The sequence below is a fragment of the Apostichopus japonicus genome, chromosome 20 (genome assembly GCF_037975245.1).
Source record: "Apostichopus japonicus isolate 1M-3 chromosome 20, ASM3797524v1, whole genome shotgun sequence".
In the NCBI taxonomy this organism is placed as follows: domain Eukaryota; kingdom Metazoa; phylum Echinodermata; class Holothuroidea; order Aspidochirotida; family Stichopodidae; genus Apostichopus; species Apostichopus japonicus.
In genome coordinates, this window is record NC_092580.1 from 30356094 (window position 1) to 30368949 (window position 12856).

General features: G+C 38.2%; 2 protein-coding genes across 4 annotated transcripts in view; both read left to right on the forward strand.

Moving 5' to 3' along the window:
• Window positions 1-578: 578 nt before the first annotated feature.
• Window positions 579-6324, forward strand: LOC139960883 (uncharacterized). Its single transcript, XM_071959552.1, has 3 exons — window positions 579-962; window positions 2709-5185; window positions 5874-6324. Exons 1-3 carry the CDS (start codon window positions 857-859, stop codon window positions 6141-6143), a joined length of 2853 nt encoding a protein of 950 aa, XP_071815653.1. The 5' UTR covers window positions 579-856; the 3' UTR covers window positions 6144-6324.
• A 5271-nt stretch (window positions 6325-11595) lies between these two features.
• Window positions 11596-12856, forward strand: part of LOC139960879 (uncharacterized) — a 42717-nt gene continuing 41456 nt past the window's right edge. Inside the window, exon 1 of one of the 3 annotated variants that reach the window (XM_071959547.1) lies at window positions 11596-11985. In XM_071959547.1, the coding sequence (XP_071815648.1) occupies window positions 11880-11985 (106 nt within the window). In that variant the 5' untranslated portion in view covers window positions 11596-11879. The remainder of the gene's footprint in view (window positions 11986-12856) is intronic. The other 2 variants (XM_071959546.1, XM_071959548.1) reach the window with 2 other exon arrangements.

Here is a 12856-nt window from a genome sequence, read left to right on the forward strand (position 1 = left end):
TTGAAATATATGGGCACTTATGTAATTACATATTCATTTAACATTGGCAACAAATTGGAATCCAAATGGACTACATTTTATCATTCAGAGCACTTTTATATTAATTCATTTATCTTTGAATGGAACTCAAAGTGTATATCAAACCTCTGAAGGTTCTACCACTCAAATAACAGCTTTCAAAGTTGCTCAACGTCGTGACAGGTATGCCATTGCCATTTTGTCATCTCGACAAATAGCTTGAGTTCACATGGTAAGGCTTGACAAATACAGGGACACAATTCTGAATAGAGAGCTTCTACTGAGCGGACTGAATATAGACTGCGTCATGATTTCAGTTTTTATCCATCCACACTTTTACACTGTAACACCGACGACTAGAATAGAAAATATCAAACTGTATGCAATACGCTGCAAATGACGTCACAACAAGGTCATCTCAAAAGTGCTGTGTTCTAAGTTTTGTTTCTATAGAAAACAATAAAGAATTCCTTGTAATCACTCAACTGTTACGGAAACTCATATATGAGATATGCAGTATCGTTTAAGATTTGCACATGCATGCGTATATAGGTATGTAACATATACGATCATTCAATAGTGTGAACAACCTACTCCGGTTTCGACTTGGTTATAGCTACAGGTGATACCTGTATCGTGCTTCAATTGTCCTGCATTTCCGTAAAGATATCTGATAACGACAAACCGAACTCTATTGTGCATCGGAACCGATGTTCTTTATTCCCAACAATATACATATATAACCTTGTATACTTCGATTATCAGTTATGATAACCTGCTTCAGTATTTTTTCTGCTATTAGATTTCTCGTTAGAAAAAAAAGGAAATACAACAAACTATGGCTTTGTATACAAATCTGAAAAGTGTCCTGACAGTGCTTTGGAGTATTCACGTTATCGTGGTACTAGGACAGTCGGAACCAGAAACGGAACCACCTCCAGAACGTAAGTACGCAGTTCGCTATGTGGCCTATAGGGTCTACGGTGTGTTGTGAGCAAAGTAAACATATCGTTGCCGATGTTCTTCCCCTGGTTGTTTGGTGAGGGCAGTAGGGGGGGGGGGGGTTGGCTGGAATGCTTAACTGACTGAGGGTGAAGTCCACCACCAAACTGCTTCCTTAAATGATGATATTGTAATCAAATTTCGTTATGTTCACTTTCATGTTATTTCTATGATCTTCCAAAATACGGGCTCGATTTGGTTACGTAGGCGTGGCAGGGGGCAGAGAGGGGGAGGGGTGGGGATTATGACTGGGTGAGGGTAGATCCATTCATTTAATATTGTAACAAGGAACCGCGAAGTAAACCATATGTAGGCTAACAAGGTCGTTCCACGTAAATCGTGTCACTTCAAAACAGTTCCAACTACGTATTAGATCTACTTAGGCCTATTGGTTGATATAGCCTAAAGAGTGCAGTGTGTTTGACAATGGAAGTGCAACCATTAGAATTAATGAATTACTTTTTTGATTTGGTTACGTAGGCGTGGCAGGTCAGAGGAGGGGGAGGGGTGGGGATTATGACTGGGTGAGGGTAGATCCATTCATTTAATATTGTAAAAAGGAACAGCGAAGTAAACCATTTGTAGGCTAGCAAGGTCGTTCCACGTAAATCGTGTCACTTCAAAACAGTTCCAACTACGTATTAGATCTACTTAGGCCTATTGGTTGATATAGCCTAAAGAGTGCAGTGTGTTTGACAATGGAAGTGCAACCATTAGAATTAATGAATTACTTTTTTGATTTGGTTACGTAGGCGTGGCAGGTCAGAGGAGGGGGAGGGGTGGGGATTATGACTGGGTGAGGGTAGATCCATTCATTTAATATTGTAAAAAGGAACCGCGAAGTTAACCATATGTTGGCTAACAAGGTCGTTCTACGTAAATCGTGTCACTTCAAAACAGTTCCAACTACGTATTAGATCTACTTAGGCCTATGGGTTAATATAGCCTAAAGAGTGCAGTGTGTTTGACAATGGAAGTGCAATCATTAGAATTAATGAATTACTTTCTTGATTTGGTTACGTAGGCGTGGCAGGTCAGAGGAGGGGGAGGGGTGGGGATTATGACTGGGTGAGGGTAGATCCATTCATTTAATATTGTAAAAAGGAACCGCGAAGTTAACCATATGTTGGCTAACAAGGTCGTTCTACGTAAATCGTGTCATTTCAAAACAGTTCCAAGTACGTATTAGATCTACTTAGGCCTATGGGTTAATATAGCCTAATGAGTGCAGTGTGTTTGACAATGGAAGTGCACCCATTATAATTAATAAACCAATATGCTAACACTGTTAACACAATATGTCAGAAATATAGTCAACATTTCTACGATTAAATATCAGAATGGAATAAGAAATGAATTACGCTTCAAAACAACCTAAGAAAGAAATTTCTTCTCCTGTGAAAACAATCAGTTTCCTGTCATATGACAAACATCATTATACATCGCCATCAGTTTTTGTACCAAAACAAATTATGGATATGTCAGAAAACTTATAACAAGAAGGCAATTCACGGATTTGCATATCTCATCGACAGCAAACACTGATTTCAATTGAACAAGTTTTATATTAGCTATGCAATCTGGCAATCGGAGGAAATTACTATTTGACATTTGCATTATTGTCAACGTAAGTATTCTCTTAGAAGTGAGGCTTTATAGTTATTCTTTCTTTTCCATTCACGTTACAGAATTTGTACGGACTGGGTACTGCGCTAGAGATTATAAATGTAGTTCTTCATGTGGTGTTCTGACATTGGTCAAATGTTCTTGTCACCCAGCTTGTGAATTATTCCAAGATTGTTGTTACAATACTATCGAAGAAAGTAATCGCTGTTCCAAAGACAAAGACACCGAAATATTTTTGTCTGAAGTTCTTCCCGAGATGAGAGATTACTTTCAGAGTGCTACGGATGTTATATCACAGCAGAAATACTGGATGGTGTCGAAATGTCCAGATACATGGACGGGGCGTAACGAATGTGACGTCACAGGCGACGACACAGATATCACCGTGGGTAGATTGGAAGATAATTCTGGTATTCCAGTTTTATCAAGGAAAGGACTAACCGACAGAAATATTTACTGTGCTGTCTGTCATGGAGAGGATTTATCCGACCTTTCATCTTGGTCATTCGAGGGTCAAGATTGTGAAGACAGTGATATTTTGGAAACAGCTACGAACCTGACCGTTAAAGATCAAATCTTTCTACTGAGAGAACACTGTCAAAGCTTGTCCTTCCTTCCACCTTCAGATCATCCATTTTACGTGTTATCTTTAATACCTTGTTTTGAAATTACCGATGACGTAATCGATACATGTGACGACAACACAACTAGCGAGGATATCAGACACAAATGTTCGACCATAGCAGCTCCCATTTCGATTGGAGGGTACTTCAAAAATACCTTCTGTGTTGAATGTTACTATTCTTCTCGTAAATATATCGACTACGAAGTTTTAGAGGAGTGTAGAGCTGCTGATGATGTCCGCGATGAAATAATTCCTCCCATTTTCCCGGTGCCGTGTCTCATATGTCCAACACCTGAACCTCCCCCAACACCCCTCGTACCAATTTCTATAACATTTAATTTTGGTGGTAATTCTGGTGGTATATCCATCACAAAAAACAACGAAAGGATCCAAGAAATATCTGTGACTTGTAACGTTGGACAGGTTTTTGATCCACTCGAGGCTAAGTGCAAACTATTAACATGTCCTAGTGGTTACGTCCTGAGAAGTTCACTATGCGTACAACTGCCAAATATTACTACAAATTCGTCAGAAGAATGTAATCACTATTCTATACATATGAAAGCTGACAACGTGAACTTTATCAACCATTCTTGTTTGGAGAACATGGAAACAACTTTTAATTGCCTACCAGCGGATTTGGTATTACTTTTACAAGCAAACATGGAACATTACAATACATCGTGCATAATGACGAGCCAAGAACAGGTTGTTTTAGAAGTTGTCACGACTTCTTTAGAAATAATTGGAAGTCTCTTGGCAAAAGCTGGCAGTACATCTTTGCAAAATTCAGATCCATGCAAGAGTTTGAACATTGTGGAGTTTTTGGCGTACTGTCCATCCAAAGTGGAGGACCCGACCCTATATTGTGATTCGGAGTGGTACAGTGAACCCCAGTGGAGTACATCTGGTAATATTACTGCTGGAATTCTTTTCCAAAATTCATCGGAAACTACTGACGTATCTCAAATAAAGATTCGACATTTATTTCAATTTTCATCAACACATGGTAACATCTCATCAGAGGACATTTTAGTACAAAGATGCGTATTTAACTCTAGTGAAGTATCATCATGCCCGATGATTACACTCGATTCAAACGTCTTTCTCCCTTTGGAAAACGAGTCCAGTGTTTTAGTATATGCGGCGAATATATCGATTCAATTTACTCCAGATATGTATACAATACAACAAAATGGTGACATACAGGTGTGTAACTTTTTGGAAGCCTCTGGCACCGTTGTGACTTATAGGTTTTTGCCTCAATATTCCCAAACACAAAGTATCCTGAGCACAGTTGGTATTTCTCTTTCGGTGATTGCACTGCTTTTAACATTGATCAGCTACTCCGTATTTCCTACATTAAGAACCAGACTAGCAAACATTATAATCATGAACCTTTGTGGTTGCCTTGTAGTGGCTCAGTTACTACTTATCTTCGCGGGTATTTCTACTCTTCATGGTATCTTATGTTCAGTAATATCCGGTCTTGGACATTTCTTTTGGCTGACTGCCTTCTCGTCTAGCTCAATATTAGGTTTTCTTATGAATAAGACTTTCAGTCTCAGAAACCAAACATTAAGAGGTGTAAAACCTTCCAAAAAATCTATATGTCTTTTCATACTACTGTGTTTTGTTTTGCCAAGTATCATCAGTGGGACATTACTGATTCTTTACTCTGTGGATGAAGATGGCATTTACGGAATAGTGTATGGTTCTAAGTCAGGATGCTGGATTGGTGGACCAAAGATTAACTTGTATGCCTTTGGTATTCCGGTGGCAGTGAGTGTTGTCATAAATATGATATTCTTCATACACATAACCGTCTCCATTTGTATTCAAAAGAGAAGTAGTCGGAGAATCAGAAAGACCAAGGAGGAAAGCCACTTACGTGAATTGGTGATTTATTCAAAGGTGAGAAGTTTGGCAGATTTCTTTACCCCATTCTTCTCATAATGTGCCAATGACATCCAATAACTACCTCAGCAGGATACGTTTGAATATATATATATATATATATGATACAACCACAATTAAACACTAAAAACGCTGTTATGTGGATATTATTTCGAGAAACCGAGTTCATATGTCTTATGCTCATAGTGCCTGTAAATTAGTTTGAACAGTGCGAGAGATACCGCTGGCTTGTTTTTTTTTTTTTAATTTAGTGTCTACTGATGTCAATGATAACGACTCACGGACAATCAAACTAGAATTACACCAAACTTTCAAAAACCTTACAGTTCAGGAAATTACAAGAGATTCCTTCCAAGTTTGTTTAAATTACAGAGCTCATGCACAAGTGACTAAACATATAATTGCTGAATAGTAACGATGTGATTTTTGAAAGCATTATCCTTACAACTACCTGACTTTAAATAGAAACGAAAACCCCAAACAAACCCACAAACAAACAAACGCATTACCCAAAAGAATTTTGAAATGCCATACATCTAGGAAAACAGGCATCGATTGCATAATTTACTTTTTTGTTTTGAATTGTATATAAACAATTCAATTATGCCAAGTTGGTCATTACTTGAAGCTCATAGGCTATTATTAATTCATTAAATGTGATTTGGTTATATTTTTGCTTCTTCAGATATTCATAATCCTAGGGTTAACCTGGGTCACTGGCTTTGTTGCTGCGTTGTTTGATGAACCTTGGCTATGGTATCTCTTTATCATATTCACGTCATTGCAAGGACTTTTCATTTTTCTTGCCTTCACTGTCAAATCCGAAATTTGGGGGATGTGGAGGAAGCGGCTGGGCATGTCTTCTGACTCGTACCGTTCATCTTCACAAGGTGTGTATTATCAACCTGGAAAAGGAAGACAGACATCTGGATTAACGGCCACATCAACAGTGTAGCACCTGTCACCTGTACTATGCCTGTACTATATTACCTGTACATTGCGTGTGAATCGCTGCTTGTGTATATCTGTTAATATATATATATATATATATATATATATACATATACATACACATATACATATATATATGTATATATATATATATACATATTGATATAAATATACATACACATGTGAATCGCTGCTTGTGTATATCTGTTTATATATATATATATACATACACATATACATATACATATATATGTATGTATATATATGTATATATGTTTATATATATATATATATATATATATATATATATATATATATATATATATATATATATATATATATATATATATATGCTTGAACCTCTCACATACCCTAGCTTCAAGACAATTTCACAAATTGAAGAGGGATAATGTCACCCAAAGAGAGGTAGTTAAGTCTTCTGGTGAAACCCAACTTGAAACCTCAAAAAGAACCAGGTCTCGCACATTCCGTCGCAAAGAGATACAGACGTGATGTAACACTACCAAAGGTGCAGTTGTTACCATTGAGTGCCAACTCTCGGTAGGAGAAACAAACTTACTCTCCAAAGGTCTAAATTTTTGCCCTAAAACACGGCAAGTTAACGCTCAGAAACTTTCTCTTGACCTAAATATGTTCTATCGACGCTTACGTCTCCGTGAATTTTTTGCCGACGAAAATGGCAATAACACCACGCAACAAACCAACGACTTGCATTCCAATTTTCAGCCAAAAAGCTTGTGAAATCCGCCCAAGGCCCATTGTGCACCTCTTGAATCATTTATTTCGGCAATTGAAGAGGATGTAAAAACACAGACCTCTGCCCCAGACTTTCGTGACAATCTCAACAAAACTGAGAGACAGGCTATCCATGAACTCCGGAAGCGCGATGACATTGTCATCAAGCCAGCCGACAAGAGTTCTGCAATTGTCGCTATGGGCAAACAATTCTACAGAGAGGAAGCCAACAGACTACTCGGCAACCCTCAACACTACAAACTCCTGGATTCTGATCCTACTCAAGAAATCACACAGTCTCTAACGGTTCCATTGACCGCAAGTTATGCCAAAACCTCCTTGAAAACGACCCAAAACCTGGTAGCCTAAAATTCACAAAGAAGGCAATTCCCGGGACGCCCATAATATCGGGTAATGGTACAGCGACTGAAAAAAATCCAAATTCGTGGATCTTCTCATCCAACCTCTTGTTTCGGCCCTACCGTTTCTGGACATGGCGTTCACTTCCTGGACACCACTGTGACCCTACAAAAAAAATAAAAAAAAAATTGGGAACTAAACCTAAAGACCACGGCACCATTCCGTTTAAACATCAGAAACGATTTGCCGTCCAAGATAAACCAAAACAATTCCTTTCCTTTCCTAATCCGAATTTCTAAAACTTCTGCTCAATTCAGCAGAAATCAGTAAGTCGCTTTGACAACCATGCCGACAATCTTCTCTATAAAATAGTTTCAATTCCTGCTACTCCTTGTCACTTTCCATGATCATGCACTGAAGAAGAGCTAGTTTTGCTCGAAAGCTCTGCAAAAACCAAACATCGGCTGTTTTACTTCCAATCACTTACCTAATTTAATTTTTGTATCTCACTCGAGATCCAGCCTTTCTCTAAATGCAGCATAGTTGTTCAACAGTTAATATATATATATATATATATATATATATATATATATATATATATATAAATATATAAAATGCCATTTTAATGATATCATCTTACAGTCAGCTGATAAGCTTGCGAAATATGATCTAATTGGACATACTGTGTCAGTTCAAAACATCATTATATGGTTTTACCTAACTAAGAGAATAGCTGAAATTAGAAGGGTTAGAGGCCATGTTTTCTGCTCTTTAAATTTGTAAATAAGAAAAGGGAGAAAGTGAAGAAAGAAGATTGATATTATTTGCAGTAACAAATCCAATCATGTATAGAAACAAACTGCCATCAAGGTTGCATATTTCCACTTTCAATGGGCAAATATCTAGTTGTGTGTCTTACTCACTACTAGTATAACTATTAAGTTATCGTTGTATTAAAACTAGTAGTAATAAATAGGTATAGGCTATATTTTGGCTAAGATATTGTTTTATGTAAGTTTCAAGTTGTACCAATAATGTGTATACCACAATATTTGATCAGTTGGAATGTCTCCAATGAATTCTAAAAGTTCTGAAAATGAGAAGCCTTGTTTTCTGCGCGTTAAATTTGTACATGAACCAAGAGAGAAAGTGAAAATAGAAGTAGAATGATAGTATCTGTAGTACCAAATCCAATCATGTATAGAAACAACCTGCCATTAAGGGTGCATATTTCCACTTTCAATGTGCAAATATCTAGTTTTGTGTCTTACTCACTACTACTATTATCGTTGTATTAAAGCTAGCAGTAATAAATAGGCATAGGCTATATCCAATTGCTATGAGAGTAATGTAGAATTCAACTCAGGTAATGGTGATAACACATTTTGTTGCGACTGCGATGACAGATGTTTTTTCAAGTACGCCTATATAGGCTTAACTGATTTGAAACTTCTAATTAAGCTGCTGAAGGTGAAACACGACGGAGTCCTTTTTGTGCTTTCCAAGCAAATGACGATGAAGAATAAATGTTTGTGGTAAATGTATATACATCCTTTCTGAGGTTATGAAGTGATGAATTTTAATATTTTATGACAACTTAAAGTATGCAAATGTGAGTCACCGTATATCAATGAAGACATTTGAGAATTGTAAAAACTTAGAAACAGGGTGTCAATCATTATTAAACGACATACTTCATTGAAAACCTATAACCATTGCATTGGGAGGTGGGGTAGAGGGAGGGTGTAGGGGAAAGTTGGAAATTTAAGAGAGGCTCTCTATGTCTTCTTCCATCTTGATCTTTGTTTTGCAAGCAAGGTGTATACCTGTGTCCACTTAGATAATCTAATACGTCCATAGAAAATAGTCAGAAAGTACAGAGAAATATATTTTGAGAAGTTCAATCCAAGACCTATCTTCCAATTACTTGCATCATCAATTTATACACAGTAATAACGGCATCTTAGTTGTTTTTTTTTACTAAGGTACCTTTTAGTTAAACAATGCAGCAATTTTTCGAAGATCTTTCACGAGCTCCAGCTATTGTATAGACTTAAATTGCCATAAAAATGTTCAATAAAATGTTTTACATTAACATGGCTTTGCAGTGTATGTCAGTATTATCATTCAATGAGCAGTTATCTAAGGTGGCCGTATGGCTTCATTTGAATATTAACCCCTCCCCAGCAGTCCGGTAACCAGGCCGAGGTCCAGGGGGCATGCTCCTCCATTTTCAGACAAGTGCTCTCCCACCACACCACTTAATTTGTCCTACTATCATGTGAACAAAAACTTCACAAGTAACAGCACATGGGTATTGGTGCCCCCCCCCTCAACCCATAAATTGTTGGTGCCCCTCCAACTCAGGGTACCTTCTCCCAAGGGGCCCAAATATTTATGTAAAGCCGCCTCCATACATTGCTGTGTAATAAAATTGAGCATGCTGAACAGTAAAGTCGACTGGGCTTTGGCCATATGCATACGTGAACGACCCAATTTATTTAAGGGGGGGGGGGGGTTCAGGGCTTAAAGTTTTGTGCCCGAATTTTGCCCGAATCCTTGTCCGAAATGTCAAAACTCACAAGACGAGCCGCATGAAACATGCTGATGCTGGTTGCGAGTATGATTTCATTGAAATTTTATTGAAAATAGAATAGAATAGCACCAGGGCGGATACTTCCTTTTTGAGAACGATTCGAGTAATTATCAGGAACGATTCGAGCAAATATCGGGAATGATTCGGGCAAGTATCGGGAACGATTCAGAAAAGAATTGGAAACGATCTGAGCAAGGATCGGGAAAGTTCGGGCAAGAATCGAAGAAACTTCGGGCAATCGGCCGTGCATTAAAACCTTCGCGATATATATATTTTTTAATCTTTAAATTGAGTTTCATATTTTGTCCGGAGGATGCCCGAATATTGCAACAACTTTTGCCCGAATTTTTAGTCCCTGAAATTGGAGGGGACAGTCTTTCCACTGTCCCCCGCCTCGTACGTCTATGACTTTGTGCCCTTTGTATCTAGTAAAGGGCCTAACGTATGATTGTACATTATTGGGAAAATGATAGGATTTTTGGTTCCTTGCTGGGAGCAATGGAACCTATGCAGCCATGTTGGCGTGTACGTGTGGGTTGCGGGTATGGGTGTGTGTGTGTGAGTCTGTGACGCTTGTTTGGATCCGCAATAACACAACAATGCACAACAATGCATGATGGATGTTGGTCATACTTGCTATGTAGATGTATTAAGGTGTGCCCGATCGTTTTTGGTGCTGATCTTGTGAATATTAATGAGTTTAAGGGGTCAGATATAGAAAAGCTTTACATTGCAATAACTCCGCAACCTTCAGTACGATTGTAGCCAAACTTAGTATACAGCTGTTGGTTAGTAGCTGGAACACAGAGGTTTCAATTGGATGTGACCATCTGGGCTGGCAAAACAATCCGGGACCCTTTTTGCGTAGGATGGGCCCAATGTTTATTTCCACCTCGAATACATTTTGGGACACATTCTTTGGGCCTGAATTTGTGGTCCAAATATGTTTGAGGTCATTTGGTCCCATAAGTGGGATTATAGTCAAACTTGTTACATATATATATATATATATATATATATATATATATATAGTCTTAACATGCCCCAGAATGCACCATTTGAAATTATCTATTTAATTTTCTCGCGGACAGTTTTAATGACCCGGAACAGCCCTAAACGCAAGATTGCTAATACTGCTAAAATCTGCTGATAAAAACTCTTGAATTTTTGTGTGAGGTTGAATAATGGTGGGGGTTAAGACACTTTACCCCGACAATTCCCCGACTGAACCATGTCCCCTTCCCCCACTTGTGCATGCCACTAGTCTATGTATGTATATAATCTCCCCTTCGGTGTTTTAAACGAACCCAGTTTGAAGTGAAGGATCATGCTATGAGTAATTTATCTGATGAGGGGGAGGGGGAGGGGGGTTGGCGAGAGAGGTATCTCAACTGTCGTATAATTTCAACTATCGTAGACTGCGTCATGTTTGCAGTTTGAATCCATCCGTAAACTTACATATTAGGAATGTAAACCATCAAAACTATCATAGGATACGCCAGGACTGCGCATTACTTACAACGGGGTTAAAATACCCAGGAGCGAGATTCTACACTGTCACACCGACGATCATAACAGAAAATAATATTATCTATGCAATACGTTGCAAATGACGTCGAAACATATCATTACAAAAGTTTTGTGACCTAAGTGTTTCAGTAATCACTCAGCCAGTATTACGGAAACTCATATATGAGACTGGTGGTATCGTTTAAGATATACGCATGCGTGCGTATATAGTTATGTAATAAAAACACGATCGTTCAATAGTGTGAACAACCTACTCCGGTTTCAACTTGGTTACAGCTACAGGTGATACCAGTATCGTGCTTCAGTTGTCCTGCATTTCCGTACAGATATCTGATAACAACAAACCGAACTCTATTGTGCATCCGAACCGATGTTCTTTATTCCCAACAATATACATATATAACCTTGTATACTTCGATTGTTAGTTACGACAATCTGCTTCAGTATTTTTTCTGCTATTGGATTTCTCGTTGGAAAGAAAAGGATATACAACAAACTATGGCTTTATATACAAATCTGAAAAGTGTCTTCACAGTGCTTTGGAGTATTAACTTTATCGTGGTACTAGGACAGTCGGAACCAGAAACGGAACCACCTCCAGTACGTAAGTACGCAGTTCGCTATGTGGCTAATGGGGTCTGCGGTGTTTTGTGAGCAGAGTAAACGTAGTTGACGATGTTCTTCCCCTGGTTGGTTTAGTGGGGGGGGGGGGCAGGGATGCTTAAATGACTGAGGGTGAAGTCCACTTCCGAACTGCTTCCTTAAATGATAATATTGTAATCAAATTTCGTTATGTTCACTCTCATATTATTCTTAGATCTTCCAACATACGGGCTCGATTTGGTTACGAAGGCGTGGCATGGGAGAGAGGAGAAGGGGGGGGGGGGTGGGTGGGGATTATGACTGTGTTAGATCCATTCATTTAATATTGTAACAAGGAACCGCGAAGTTAACCATATGTAAGGTCGTACCACGTAAATCCTGTCATTTCAAAACAGTTCCAAGTACGTTTTAGATCTACTTAGGCCTATGGGTTGATATAGTCTAAAGAGTGCAGTGCGTTTGACAATGGAAATGCAACCAATGGTATTAATAAACAAATATGCTAACACTGTTAACACAATATGTCAGAAATAAAGTCTACATTACTACGAATAAAATATCGGAATGGAATAAGAAATGAATTACGGGGTAAAACAACATAAGAAAGATTTAGAAATTTCTTCTCCTGTGAAAACAATCAGTTTCCTGTCATATGTCAAACATCAGTATACATCGCCATCAGTTGTTGTACCAAAACAAATTATGGATATGTCAGAAAACTTAAAACAAGAAGGCAATTCACGGATTTGCATATCTCATTGCCAGCAAACACTGATTTCAGTTGAACATGTTTAATATTAGCTATGCAATCTGGCAATCGGAGGAAATTACTACTTGACATTTGCATATTGTCAACGTAAGTATTCTCTTAG

What these genes read in the sequence shown, in the direction of transcription:
- LOC139960883 (XM_071959552.1), top strand. Translation starts at nt 857, where the DNA reads ATGGCTTTGTATACAAATCTGAAAAGTGTCCTGACAGTGCTTTGGAGT. An exon ending in AACGGAACCACCTCCAGAAC is followed by an intron (nt 963 to 2,708) that starts GTAAGTACGCAG and finishes TTCACGTTACAG; the next exon opens with AATTTGTACGGACTGGGTAC. An exon ending in AATTGGTGATTTATTCAAAG is followed by an intron (nt 5,186 to 5,873) that starts GTGAGAAGTTTG and finishes TTGCTTCTTCAG; the next exon opens with ATATTCATAATCCTAGGGTT.